Source organism: Urocampus carinirostris, chromosome 3 (assembly GCF_059441175.1).
Source record: "Urocampus carinirostris isolate Australia breed hairy pipefish chromosome 3, RoL_Ucar_1.0, whole genome shotgun sequence".
Taxonomy (NCBI): Eukaryota; Metazoa; Chordata; class Actinopteri; order Syngnathiformes; family Syngnathidae; genus Urocampus; species Urocampus carinirostris.
The window spans coordinates 11,839,923-11,855,257 of NC_142351.1; the positions used below are offsets into that span (position 1 = coordinate 11,839,923).

Below are 15,335 nucleotides of genomic sequence, written 5' to 3' on the forward strand. Positions count from 1 at the left end.
AAACAGCTTTGTTTATAAGGGGGTTTTCTTCAACTTTTAAAAAATAAATATCCGACCAAAATTAATAATTATAAATGAAGAGTTTTGTACAAATCAAAGATTTTTTCATGTTTTCCTTACACAGGCTGTCAGACTGTTGAAGTCTTGTCTTCACGATGTCACAAGTCACTGAAATATGTCATGCCGCATATCATTGGAATTATTAAACTGCTGGGATTCAATATATGATGACCATTTTAAAATATACTCATCGCAACATGACAATCAGTCTGAAACATGATACCCGAAAACTAAAAAGTCGGTGTAACTCACCCAAAAGTGCTGTGAAATTCTACTTATAAGACGATTCCCCACAGATGCGACATTCACAAGAGTCTAGTGAATCCAACTGTGTAAAACATTTACTGCGAAACACACGGTAATGCCAACAGATTGAAAAAAAAATCCGCCTAAAAGCATTTCTGCATTGTTTGATGATGATCCTTGTTGTAATTTGTCTGTTTCGCTCCATAACTCCCTTTTAAAAATGAACAGACTTGTCAGATGATTTCCAATATGGCCGTTCGCCTCAAACTTTTTATTGACAACACTCTTGGCCAATTGGAAGTTTTTTTTGTCACGTTCTTTGGCCTGTGACCACCTATGAGGCCCTGTATTGGAAAAAAAAACGTCATGGCCTACTTTGGCTTCTAAAATCTTTGGCCAATAGTGAAAGATTCAAAAATGGATTGACACATTGATTAGCCAATTAAATTCCCAACGTAATTTTACGCAATTATATAGGCTGTATTACCATAACATTAGTTCGTCAATTAGTCTCTAAAAAAATGAGTGCTCGCACTATTAATCTGCCAGCTTTGTTGAAATTTCGATGCACATTTTGTTTAAGTTAATTTAAGTCACGTTGGTTGTATCGATATTTTGATATATTTATTTTATTTCCTGCACTATTAGTTTTTGGTGTAACTGATTATTCATGTTAATTGTGTTGAAAGTGTAATTTACTGTAAAAGGTTTTAGGGAGCTATTAAAGTTTTATTTGTATTTTCAACAAATATTTTGTGTTTCTTTTGGCATTTTGGCCAATTTTTAAGCTTGTACAGCAAATATCGGCTCCAAATATCAGTTATAAGCCTCCTCTTAATACTAATAATCAGTATCGACCCTGAAAAACCCATATCAGGGGATCTTTATTGCTTTAATGAATCACCAAAGCGCATCTATGACCTCATTACAGGCCCAAGTCAGACAAAAAGCATTCAGCACATGTGCCAGTCTGCTTGAGGAGTGGCGTGCCGCTTCAGTGCAGCCTCTTGCCCCCCAGCCAAGATGGCTTCTCTCCTGCGGCTATAACTCAACAATGCGATGTTTACTGAACCAAGTGTTCAGGCAATTATTCCATCGGGTTTGGTGTGAGTCGGCGGGGCTCCTTCTGTTCAAACGATGGGGTGCAGTTGGTGTTTGCACTGCTGTGCTCGCAATCCTCATCGACTGTGAATGAAAAGCAACCACCAGGTAGTCTGAATCAACAAAGAGCCACACAGGAGAGAGCGACGACTTTGCCTAATGCCTCATCAATGAGTCAGATCTTTCAGACCAAATAAATCAAGAGATTACGCTGTCACATGGGAATAGTTTCACGCGGTGGATAAGGTGGTTGAGTTACACAGTCAGGAACCGGAATTATTTCTACCACTGACATACGTACATGCAAGTTATACCGTCAAAGGAATTCAGGCCACCCTACCCCCAACTCATGTCCGGGCGCCCCTGCATTAAGTCAGAGGACACTTGTGTCACTCTAAACTTGGAGGCAACACACAGCCAATGGTGTCAGAAACCATGTGACGGATGACACAAACAAGTCAAATGTGAATCCAAACAAACACACCTTAGCCTACGTCGCAAAAATAGTACTGTAAATTCCCGACTACAGAGCGAACCTGATTGAACGCTACATGTGCAGATTTAAGGAAAAAAAACTCAACTTTGTTTTGTACAAGCGGCACCGTATTTAAAAGGTGATGTTCGTAACTTCAAAATATTCCACTTGCTGACGCCACTTTCTGGCTGAAATCATCATTGCAAGCCTCTGTCAAACTGTGGTTCTGAATTTGAGATGGAATAAGAGCTTGATCTATTGGATGTGTCGGCAGTTACAACTTTGTAACTTTGAAGGATTAGTTTACAGCAATGCTGTGATTTTTGCAATCGGGAGATGGAATAAGAGTTTGCTCTGTCAACTCCACGCATCGGCCCGGTATTGCAGTACCTCCGGGAACGGTGCATTCACACTGATCGCTCCTTGGCTCTGTGGCTAGGACCTTGACTCAGCCTCTTGGCTGAGACCAAGTGTCTCGGCCCCTTGGCTTTGAAGCGTATTATGATTTGACCGATAACGGATAATGGATAATTGATAAAGAATATAGAACAATAAACCTTACAAAATCCCCCCCGCTTGTGCTGTGCATGCAAGTAGGTGACTCTTAGATTGCGCTCGACTAAACTCTTTTTTCATCTTTTTTCGGGTTTGGTTAGAGATTCGGAATGTTTTTGAAACAGTCCTTTTCTAACCTCACCATTTTCACTCTAGAATAAAAGAAAACCGCGACCACGTGCATGAAATCTCCCAACACCTCTCCTCCCGCCCGCCTCCTTTCCTCCGGCCTAATGCGCTCTGTGGCCAGTACACCGATAATAAAAGTAAGATAAAAGCAGATAGGAGTGGTGAAAAAAATATATAAAGGGTCTTTGAACTCAATTGGGCATTGTTAACACATACTTAATAGAGAAAATATTGAATTTTATACTTTGTGAAGACACCTCAAAAACTATGCATCTGATCTTTAAGCCATGGGCTTAAACAGCCGTAAAAATGAACTCATTCATGTCCATTTCTTACATAAAAAAAGAAAAAATCAGTGGGGAAATGTCTAGAAAATAGATTGTACCACGATTAAGACCCTTGTTTGTGGATTGTGTACACAGTTGTCAATCTTAATCAACTAGCACAACAGTCAATACTGATTAAATTCAATGTACTGTACTGACTAAAACTCAGAAGCCTTTACTATCACAAAAGCCTGTATACATGCTTAGCCGTGCATCTCATTTTGAGCTCTCCCATCCCTTGCACGCATGACAAAGAGATAGAAAGGAGACAAAGTATTGCTACTACCACTTAAAAGACATTATAAGTAAATGTTTGGAATATAAGGCTGTTCTCAATCTGATAACTGTCAGCCCGGATATTATCGTGTACTCCTTCAAAGGAAGACACCTTTTCATGTGCGCAAGGGATGGGAGAGCTTAAGATCAGACACATGGCTAAGCATGTGTACAGGCTGTTGTGATTGTACGGGTTTCTGAATTTTAGTATGTACAGTACATTGAGTTTTGTTTTGAGAATGTTTTTGTCGCATATCAGCGTATGTGGTTTTGCCAATTTAATTCATTTTAACTGCTGCGCTAGTTTATTAAGATCGAAAGTCCTCGAACGAGTGTCTTAATTTTATTCTTTTTAATGGAGCACCGTATTGTAAGCCGTAATGATTAAAATTTAGAAAAAAAGTAGCGGATTGTAGTCTGTAATATCTGGTCATTTCTTTGGAGTCCTTCAGGACACCGGTACTCATTTTTTAAGTCGTACGGTGACCCATTGAGGATTTGCACTGGCTTTGATTTTTGAGTGTGCAGATTTGAATGACCCCAACATTCCAACAGGGTGGGAAGACAGCCTGATGGCAACACCATCAGTGCTTGCTGCTTAATTGAATCATGGCACAGGGAAATCTGCTGCTATAGTTCAGAACCATCATAGAGGAAACAGATGCTCAGGGTTCCAGATAATTCAATTACGTTTTGGTATGTTTGGCCCTGGTTCTCAATCGGGTCAGCCGTTCAAGTGCGAAGGGCTTCACCTGATGCGTTGCGGCTTACGACAGACAACCGACCTCAAAAAGCCCATGTAATTTACAATTACTGTATTTTATGCAGCATAAGGCGCACCTGATTATAAGCCGCACTCCAAAAGTCTTTTGATATACATTTCTTCACACATAAGCCACATGAGACAACAGTAAGAGTAACTGTGGATATTTATGTAATCCTTGGGTTCTTTATACACCATCAGCATAGATTAGTGCAATGATTGATCAGTTAATCAATGTCGTAAAATAATATATGCAACAGGAATCAAACCCGGGTCACGGCCGTGTGAGCGCAAACACCTAACCACTAGGCCACCAATTGTACTGGTGACAGATGAAAAGATAGATTTGTCATGATTAATGATGTGACTGAGCTGTGCCCGCTCTGTTGGCGCCAACTGCCGCGGGTTCTGATTGGCTCCCTGTCATTTTTTAAACCCTGTCCTGTCAGTCCCCTGTTGTCAGTCCGTCTGCGAACCTCAGTGAACACTAGGCAAACCTTTTTAGACCCTGACTTCCACCTGTCCCGTTTTTTGATCCCGTCTGTTTCGGGCTTCGACCCGTTTTGATCCTGACCACGTCTGCTCTCCTGTCCCGGCTTACGATCTCTTTTTGTCCCCGACTACGTCTACTTTCCCATTCTTGCTTACGAGTCGCTTAAAGACCCCGACCACGCTTTGCTCTCCCAGTCCCGGCTACCAACCCGTTTTTTCCGTCCCTGACACCGCCATCGCTCGTTACGGAGGATCCACTTCTGCGTTCGGAGCACCATTCGAGTACAAAAGCGACTTGCTTGCCGTGTCCAGCAAACACCAGATCGTGGGCGCAGCCCTTTCTCTTTCCTCTAATAAAACTTGTGAGAAACGTAAAGCAATTGGGTCTGGTTTCCGTTCTGGTCCTGACAAGATTAGATTTCATTTCAATATCACACTAATTTTACAATGCCAGAAATACTGATTTGCAGAGTGCATTTTTTTCTGCATTCTGATAGGTTAAACAGTCACTCCACTTCTTCACCCATGCATTAATAACGTTATTGTTTGATATGTATATCTATGTAAGTGGAGAGACTGTTTACCCTATCAGAATGGAGAACAAAATGCACTACGCACATCAGTAATGCCGGCAACGTGAGTAAAAATAGTGTGATAATGAGATAAGCTCTAATGCATTTTCCTATGGTTGTATAAATTGTGGACTAGTGGTTAAATGTCTGCACTGTGACCACCACAACTCTGGTTTGAATCTTATTGCATTCAATATTATGCGGTCTGGGTCAGCCATGTTAATCAATTGATCAATAATTGCACATATTCAGTAGTATACTGTAAAACCTCATACAGTAAAAGCAAAACCTACAACTACTTTATAAATTCCGAATATTAATATTCACTGTACTCGCAATGCGTTATAAGTTACACTTTCAAATTTCTGGCCAATTTGGGATTTTTAGGTGTGCCTTATAGTCCAGAAAATATGGTACTTTTGTCAAGAACAGAACGGAGACAGGACCCACTTGCATTACGCTTCTCACAAGTTTTATTGAAAGAAGAGAAAGGTTTGCGCCCACGATCCGGTGATCCTGGACGCGGGGAGCAGGTCGCTCTGAACGAGGAAGTGGATCTTCCGTGGCGAGCGATGGCGGTGTCGGGGACGATAAAACAGGTCAGTAGCTGGGGCAAAAACGTGGTCAGGGTCGGGGCCAGGAAAAGAGAGTAGACGAGGTCAGGGACAAAAAGAGTTTGAAAGCCGTACGGGAGAGCAAAAACTTGGTCGGGGTCAGAAACAAATCGAAAGCCAGGAGAGGAAAGTAGACGTTGTCAGGATTAAAAAAAAAACGGTCGAAGCCAGGGAACAGACGGGAGCAAAAAACAGGTGGGAGTCAGGGTCGAAAAAAGGCCTAGGGTAAACTGAGGTTCGCAGATGGACTGACAAAAGGGGAGAGAAAGGAGTGGGTTTAGATAGGGACAGTGAGCCAATCAGAGTCCGAGGCAGTCGGCGCCAAAGGAGCGGGCACAGGTGCATCACATCGGTAATCATGACAACTTTTAAGATAACAATACATTGTGGGAATAAGTGGAAGACATATTCACAATGGACACCCCAGATACATCCCATCTTTCAAATCAAAGTTTTTATCAACAGAGGAATGGCGGATATCTCAACCGCGGCAGCTCACCACAAGGGAAACCTCCAAAGAACTTCTGGGTGTGCTATTCTATCCTCGGCAACTAACAGCTAAATACCGTAAGACAACTCTTCTCCTTGTAAGAAATTTTGAACAGAGTTCATCCAACTAATCGATAAGCAGTGTTATGAGAAACGCGTTACAAAAGAACACGTTGATGGAATGGAATGGCTTTTCTCGGTAACGAGAACTTTAACGTTTTTATTGATAACATTTGGTAACTCAACTGTCATTACAACATGGTGCATTAGGCCGGTACTTGTTAAAAGCAGATAATGGAATACAATATATTTGTTCTTTGACAGTTCTTTCTAGGCTCTTGAAGTACTATACAATCCTCAGTCTGCAAACAACACAATGCTGGCTACAATTATGGATGGTGGGCATGTTTATATCTACTGATAAATTATAACTGAATCGAGTTACGATGGCACCATCTGAAGCACAGAGAACTAGGTCACGTAATTTCTATTCTTATATTCTCCCTACTGTATGTTCTCACATCAGAGTCGTATTTACAACTTTAAAACAAAATACTGAAATCAGAAGGTATTTGTGCATATTTGGTTGTTTATCACCAGTGAAGAATGGTTGGCTTATACAGGAACAAAATAATTGTGGCAAACATTTCTATCTATCTATCTCCCCTGGTCATATCCCTCGAGAGGTGTGACCGACCGCAAGACAAACACATACAGAAACAAAGAAAATAAAAAGGGAAAAAGGAGCAAAAAACACACACTAAAATTTTTGGACCGTGGCCCACCCAAATGCCCAAACACCTAAACAAGTAAGCACCTTGGCACCCAAGTTGGTGATGCTTTTGTCCCTTCAGATGAAACGGGACACAAGAAAGCGGCCATGTCACTCGGGTCAGGGTGACACAACACACTCTTCTGTTCAACAGCAGGGTCCGACAACTTTCACTGGTTTACCCCTGCCGCATCATACGGGTGCCCTGCCCATCCCTTAGAAATATATACAGAAACAACTTAATAATTGTGGCAAACATGGGCACATAAATTACAGTAAAAGAGTGCAGGATTTTAGTCTTTTTATCTGTAATAATTATTTTTGCAATACGCCTCGCCCGGAGGAAAAAAAACGAACATTTCTTAGGCATTACCCAGAAATGAAGAAGGAAATATTTGAGTGGTTTGAAGACAAAAAAACGGAATGGATATGGAGTATCTCGGCTGTGTTGGTTTGCAAGCTCTCGAGAATGCACAAGCCAAAAAATAAGAAGGCTTCACTGCTCCCAGGGGTTGGTGCGCAGTACACGTTTTTGTATATTTCTTGTATGTGGCTTTTTCAAGTAGTTTTAGGGGGCCGGCTTCAATGGGAGTACTTTCAGAGTAACACATTACTTTTGGATGTCAGTGATCTGGGGGGTAACCCAATTCCTTTTAAAATGAAGGCACTAGTAACTCTAATTCTTTTTTGTCTTTTCTTTTTACAGTAACACGCTTAACACTGTTGATGAGTGTTAAGGGTTATCCAAAATCACAGAGCACAGAGTTGGACAGCCTGACAACTGTAGCTGAGAGACGGGCACTGAACAAAATACGGTCAATCATGGACAATTCATCACATCCACTACACAGCATCATCTCCAAACAGAAAAGCAGCTTCAGCGACAGACTGCTGACAGTCTTGTTCCACAGACTGAAGAGATCATTGATTCCTCATGCCATGAGGCTCTTTAACCCCACCCGGTGGAGTAAAAACACACATTAAACCCCACATTTGCATATTACCCTATTTTTATTACAGTGCGTATTTTACCTAGCACTTTTTAAATACTCTATCGCAAAACATTATATTGGGTATTTTTGTATTCTATATCTTTATTTTATTTTTTTAACACAAGGATGCTGCTGGAAGTGGGAATTTCACTACGGGGATGAATAATCTATCTCTCTCTCTCTCTCTCTCTCTCTCTCTCTCTCTCTCTATCTATCTATCTATCTCTATTTAACATCACTTTGCTGGAAATTGCATATACAAACGTATAAGTGTGTTTGCGGGGCACTTGTGCTTGATGGATGAAGCAGAGACAAGCAGGCCATGCATGTCTGACTATGAATAGCTTGTTTCTGTGGACAAACTTAGAGCAACTTTACTCGAGAGGACTCTTCTAGTCTGTCACTTTTTTAAGCATCCTTACATGCTGCAAAGGAATTTGAAATCCAGCCCACCATGCATATGTGTGGAATGATTCACCAACACATTCAATAATCAGTTCTAAGTTATATTAATAGTACAGTGGAACCTCGGTTTTCGAACGCCTCTCAGTTCGAAAACAAATCGGAGTCCGACCAAAAAGTTCGAGAAATTCTTGCTTCGCGGTTCGGTCAAAAAAATCGGAGTTCGAACGCCGGTAATGCGTGAATGCGTACGCTAGGGTGCGATGCTGAGCGGCGTGCGGGTGTTTTAGCCCCTTATAATGCCTCGGAAGAAAGTCAGTGCAAGCAGCAAAGTTGCTACCGGTGAAAAAAGAAAAGTAGTGCGTACAACTATTGCATTTAAATAAGAAATAATAGCAAAATATGAAGGAGGTGGGCGAGTGTCTGATCTTGCTAGGGAATACAGCATGGCTAAATCTGCGATCAGTACGATACTAAAGAATAAGGAGGCTGTGAAATGTAGTGATGTGGCTAAGTAAGTGCTATGAGCAAGCAACGGCCGTCCACCTGCGCCTTCTGCTGACCACCACAAAGGTAAGAAATCCTATCCATGATTTTTTTCTTTATCCTTTTTTTATTTTTACACTTTCATGTTAGCGTAATCTTTCGTGCATAAGATTACGATAACGCGAATGTACGATTAGCCTGGGTTAGCATTATGTTTACGTTGAACATTCAGATAAACATTCAGAGTGTGGGAACGGAGCCCCCTTTCAAATGAATCGCTCACCACTTGTTGTGGAGACCCGGGTGCTAAATGACTTGTAAACGACCTGATTTTTTTATTTTTACACGCTCATGTTAGCGTAATCTTTCGTACAGAAGATTACGATAACGCGAACGTACGATTAGCCTGGGTTAGCTTCATGCTTACGTTCATGGTAAACATTCAGGGTGTTGGAACGGATTAAAACGTTTTACATTATTTTTAATGGGAAAAATGATTTCGGTGATCGAACAAATCGGTTTTCGAACAGGGTTTTGGAACGGATTATGGTTGAGAACCGAGGTTCCACTGTATATAAAACATTACTTACAGGAGGAAAGTCTATATAGCTTGTATATTACTGTTTTTTTCTTTTTAATGAAACGCAGCAGAAATAAAATGATGGAAAGCAAAATGTATAGAAGTGTATACTTACAGTTACCAACTGGTATGAGAGTAACAAGCACAGAAATCCATAGATCCAAGAGCCCATTTTCCCTGGAACCCAGCACAGGCTGCAAAGCGCTGGGAAAAGTGGAAACAAAAAGGTCCTTCTCCCCGACTTCTGCGCCCTCTCGGCGCTTCGCTTCCCGGGGCGAAATCTCAACTGTTGTCCCGTCAGCGGCCGGTGAGCAGTCCGGGTTGCATCAACAGGTGCGAAAAAGAGGAGTGGAGATCCGCTCCGATTATATCTGCTTTCCTTTTTTCGCGTCGGGCACTGGGACGTGCACGCCGGGTTGAGCGCTTCGATCGCAGTGCGAGTGAATGCACTCTTTGCAAGTCACACGCTGGGAAGTCCTGCTCGGGACGGAAGAGCGCACTGGGAAAGTAAAAAGCGGAATGGAATTTAGGGAGCTGGTAGTTAATCTCTGGACTCTGAGGGACGCCACAAAAATCGCGCGTGACGGGAACGCGCGTTGCGCGCGTGGAAAGTTTCAAAACGAGTGTACACAGACTACACTCTCATATAAACAAAACCAGGGAATTGCATTGACTTTCAACTCTTATCTCTTGGGCATTGCCAGGGTTGGGAAGGGTTACTTTAACTGGATTACTTTCAATTACTTTTGGATTACTCCAATACCAAATATGCTAATAAGACAAGAAACTAAATATGAATAAAATGACTAAATTTTGTGCAGGCTTGGGGAGTAACGGAACACATGGAACGTCAAAAATGATGTTGGCAAGCTGTTTGGATTTATTTTCATTTTGTTTCTGTCGCATTTTATGTTAGTTTTGCCGGAGATCAAAGAGATCAAAGCCAGGAGAGAAAGCTTACCACGTGTTGTGAGTCATAATTTTATTCATATTTAGTTTTTTCAAAAACATTTTCAAACCATTCACTTGCCTGCTTATCCATGCTAGGACCATGATTGCTGTGATATCATAACAGTTAGAAGAACTCTGTTGTGGCTCCAGCAACACCAGTTTGAATCAAGGTACTAAGTGTGATTTTGGAACTGCATCTGTTGAAGTATGATGCGAATGTTGTAAAGATTGAATACACACCTGTATGGTTTTATTTTGCTAGATGCGGAAGAAGGTGTACTATGTCCAAAGTGGTTCCTACTCATACCGTTTTATGACCTAAGGGTTTTAAGGTCTACTGGTGTGTCTGTAAGGGTTGAGATGCAGAGAAGATGCCGAACCAGGACGAAGGTCACAATACTGTCCTACTTCAAGTCTCTAATCTAACAAGTGTGTCTGAGATGGATTGTTCACTCTCACTCATGTTTATGCTTTTATTGCACCGTAGTAAAAGAACTGTCAGGAGTTACAAATGAGGCATCGCTCTCAGAAATAATTTAGGAAAGCACAGAAACATAAGAAGTAAGCCAGGCAAGGTATTCCTATGGATTATAGTATAACTTTTGGATAAGAATAGCATGTCAGCCGCCGCGGATTCTGATTGACTCCTTGTCACTATTTAAACCCTGTCCTGTCAATCCCCGCTTGTCAGTCCGTCTGTGAATCTCCGTGTGTACTAGGCAAGCCTTTTTTTTTGACCCTGACTCACACCTGTCCCGATTTTTGCTCCTGTTTGTCTCCCGCTATGACCTGTTTTGCTCTCCCGTCCCGGCTTACAAGTCGTTTCCGACCCCGACCACGTCTTGCTCTCCCATTCCCGGCTACCGACCAGTTTTCTGCCCCTGACACCGCCATCGCTCGCCATGAAAGATCCACTTCCGTGTTCGGATCACAATCCGAGTACGAGAGCGACTTGCTTCCCGCGGCCAGAGAACACCGGATCGTGGGCGCAGCCCTTCCTCTCTCTTTCAATAAAACTTGTGGTAAACGTCACGCAAGTGGGTCCTGTTTCCGTTCTGGTCCTGATATTGCATGAATCTGCAACAAAGTCAACATTCTCAAAATGTGATAACAAAATTACATTAATTGATGAATACATTTTCTTGAATGGTTTTTAATTGATAGTGTTAAACAGTTTTTTTGTGGCCTGTGTCTGTTTTGCTAAGCACACGAAAATTAACGATTGAATTATATCAAAAAACATATTGGTGATGGGTGAGCTGGATTAAAAAAATATGGCTATTTTTAAATAAAGGCAGCACGGCGGATGTTTGGTTAGCATGCAGCCCTACGTTGTGGTCAAGGGTTAAATTCCAGCAGTTTGCATGTTCTTCCTGTGCTTGCATTGGTTTCCTTTGGCCATTCTGGTTTTCTCCCATATTCCAAAAAACTGCATGTCAGGTTATTTGGCCGGTCCTAAAGGTGTGAATGAGTGAGTTCTATGTGTCTGTGTGCCCTGCGACTAGCTGGGAACAAGTTCAGGGTGTCCCCTGCCCACTGCCCAAAGATACCTGGGATGGGCTCCAGCCCCCTGCGACCCTACTGAGGATAAGCGGTGCAGATAATGGATGGCTGGTTATTTGTCACTTGTTTTATATGAAATCTTACAAAAAATATTCCAGGAAATATAATTTAATTTAATATTTGGTGCTCTACCCGCCATGCACATATGTGTTTAGTTTTCATTTATGAAACTTGTCCCAAACTATTTACATAAAAGTTCACCAATTCACATTGTTTTTGCTCTTACTAAAATAAAATCAGAAAGTTTGCCGGTAAAATAAAGAAAATTAAACATTTACATAATGTGCTACATCAACGCAAAGATATATGCCTTTTAGGTAGCTGGAATGATACTACATTTCTAAAATAGAATTAAAACTTTGTTTTTTCACCCAATATGGAATAACAATGCAAATTCCCCTTTAAATACATCCAATACTATAACTAATAATGATACCATTACCGGTATCCATATTTTCTGACATCATGCACAGTGGGTTGGGTTATTGGGCAATTTTCCCTTCAACAGTAATATTGTCAATTGTGCCTAAAAAACTATGGGACTACTACTACTACTACTACTACTTGCTCCTATTAGTTGTAATGTAGAAGTAGTAGTAGCCTATAATTGCCAAAATGCATATTTTCTTACATCATACAAAGTACATTTTCTGCACTTGCAGTACCTTATACGAAAACAAACAACAAAAAAAACTACATTTTGTCAAATTGGGCACATCGGTGACGAGGTGTACATCATCTCTCATCCTGGAAATATATTCAAAAGATATTAAAATCGTTATATTTATTTAATATCATACTTTTGTTCTAACTTATTTCCACCATTTATTGATTTTTTTTCCAAATTGCTGAATCTTGACATTACACTAAGAATATTATGAATATAAGACATATGTAGCATGTAACTGTGCTGAGCATCTGCAGATGCTGAGTAATGCACGCAGTTCTTTTAACTCACGGCAGAGGGCGATAGTGAGATCAGGAAATCTGATTTAGCAAATATCTCAGCCACTCACAATGTAATTATCCAAATTCTGTATTATGTTTCGACTTATTATGGACACTGAAGAAATTACCAATTTTTTGTTGATTTGCACCTGATACCAACTGTTTTTTTGGAGGCATTCTTCCCTTTCACTCGACAACCACCAAAACAATGACGTCATCTAGAAGCAACAAGATTTTGTTTGTCGAGATCGGCGCGAGACCAAAACAACAATGGCGGATCTGCCTTACGAAAAGTTTGGAGTGCGGTAAATCTTTGTTAAAAAAAAAAGTAATCGGGTAATAATGACAATTTTGTGTCAAAAACGTTGCGTCCCGGGGACACACGTTGATTTGACCCTATGCGTCCCCAGCAAAAATGTGTCTAGGATGCAGGGACGCGGGCAAAGGAGAACACTGCACATGCAAAGCATGGACGTAACCAGCCCGTTTTAGGGGATGCACAAGCACGCCCCAAAACTAGCTTTTTTTGACATTGTTTCCTTAATAAAGGACAAAATAGGCTTAAATATAATGACAATCGTTGGATAAAAAAATAATAAAAGTCAAACAAAACAAAAATGTGAGAAAAATAGTGTCAGAAATACTGTACTCCACTTCCTTGAAATGGTTCAGTCTATTTGATTTCAAGCACCATTTTCAGCCCCCTCCCTTCTCATTTTTCGCCCGGCAGAGTCTGTGGGGACTCTGTGTATTACGGTGAGAGTATGTTATACAGTAGTTACAGTGAACAACTTATTCTACCACACAATACCATGACTTTATCATTAAATTTATTAGCTCTCATTTTAGAGGCATTGAATCGTAGTATTCGTTTTTCTGCTAACCACAAGTGTAATCTGATGCTCACAAATGGTAAGTGTTGAATGATCCTAAATCACTTTAAGTGAATAAAAATAAAATAATAATGTAACCAGCCAGACACTATGGGTGCTCAGCACCCCCAAAGGTCTAAACCAGGGGTAGGGAACCTAGGGCTCGGGAGCCATATATGGCTCTTTTCATGAAGTACGTATGGCTTAAAATGTAACTATTGCACATCTCTCTCATATAAAGCCGAAGAAACTTAATGCAGAAGTTTGATAAGAAACCATTTAAACTGAAAAATAAAAACGCTGGCAGGTGGGCGGATCCCTGCACACAGCGCAAGTGTCTCTCTCTCTCTCTCTCTCTCTCTCTCTCTCTCTCGTCTACACCAATAGTGACGATATGCTTATGGTTTGCAGTAATTTGTGACATTTTTACAAAAGAACTTTGCATGCACATTGTTTTGAAACAGTTATTAAGAACAAATTTCATGAAAAAAAAATTGCCTCAACACTCTTAACTGTAAGTGGAAGACAAATTGTAAATGGCATATTTACATTGATTTGGGATACAGGATTTGGCATTACTATCATTTCATACATTTGATCAAATCATCAAATGACACACAGTGAAAAAAATGTGCTGAAGAATTAGCTTTTGTCAAGAGAGCGTGTTTGGCAGTTTTTTCAATTTTGTCTGAAAATATATGATGTGGCTCTCTCAATTTATTTTTTTAAACATTTTTTGCTCTTATGGCTCTTTGGGTCAAAAAGGTTCCTGACCCCTGGTCTAAACCTAAAATCGCCTTTGATGTACAGTATACTTATTGAGTTTGGTCCTTTCCTTAGTTTGGACACTTTTCATAAAATGAATACACGAGTACCAAGCGCCCTCTCGTGGAAGTAATAAACAATGCACGCGCTGCCAAACTCGAACGAGTCATGCAGGTGGAGAGTTAGTGCTTCTTTCTCGAGATTAAAAATAATGACACGCATTAAAGGCGCTACCAGGGTGTGCAAACTCGCAGGGCCATTTCAAACTCAAAATGTCGAGAGTTGCATGAATCCATCGATTGTGTTTGCAGCAGTCAGCGTGAGGATTTGTCGCGACAGCTGCTGCCAATTTGAGAGGCCCGGATAGAAATAGAAACGAGCTGCAGTTTCACGCTCATCCGAACCAGCCTGGAACACACCTAACAAACCACACATCACAGCAATAAGTGTCACATTTTTTTTTACTGACGTAAAACTTCAGAGTCTTACTCAGCAGCTACAGCCTCTGAGCATTTATGGAAAGGTTACTTAACTCTGTTGGGTGACTTACTGGAAAAAAAAAGTCATAAGTTACAGTAACTTCATTTAAAAAGTAATTGCGTTACCAACACCCCCTCCCACTCCCCGATTACTTACACCCAAAAGTAGCATGTTACTCTTAAAGTATCTATTTACAAATTATCGTATAACTCACTTTGAAGCTGACCCCCCTAAAACTGCTTAAAAAGAGCCACATAATAAAATGGAAGAAAACTTATACACCAACCTGTAAAAGCAGTGAACCCTTCACATTTCTTGGCTTGGGTTGCAAACTTGAGAGCTTGCAAACTAACCATCCGGGATACTCCATATCCATTTTGTCTTTCAGGTAAATTGAAGACTTTTTCCTGTTTTATATAAGGTACT

General features: G+C 40.8%; 1 protein-coding gene and 1 pseudogene across 1 annotated transcript in view; one reads left to right on the top strand and one right to left on the bottom strand.

The window, feature by feature from the left end:
• hspg2 (heparan sulfate proteoglycan 2) overlaps positions 1-9,824 on the bottom strand; it is a 171,282-nt gene extending 161,458 nt beyond the window's left edge. Inside the window, exon 1 of the mRNA XM_088329717.1 lies at positions 9,446-9,824. Within this exon, the coding sequence (XP_088185843.1) occupies positions 9,446-9,502 (57 nt within the window). The 5' untranslated portion in view covers positions 9,503-9,824. The remainder of the gene's footprint in view (positions 1-9,445) is intronic.
• On the top strand, positions 2,159-2,294 carry LOC148368691 (U2 spliceosomal RNA; annotated as a pseudogene).
• Positions 9,825-15,335: the final 5,511 nt, after the last annotated feature.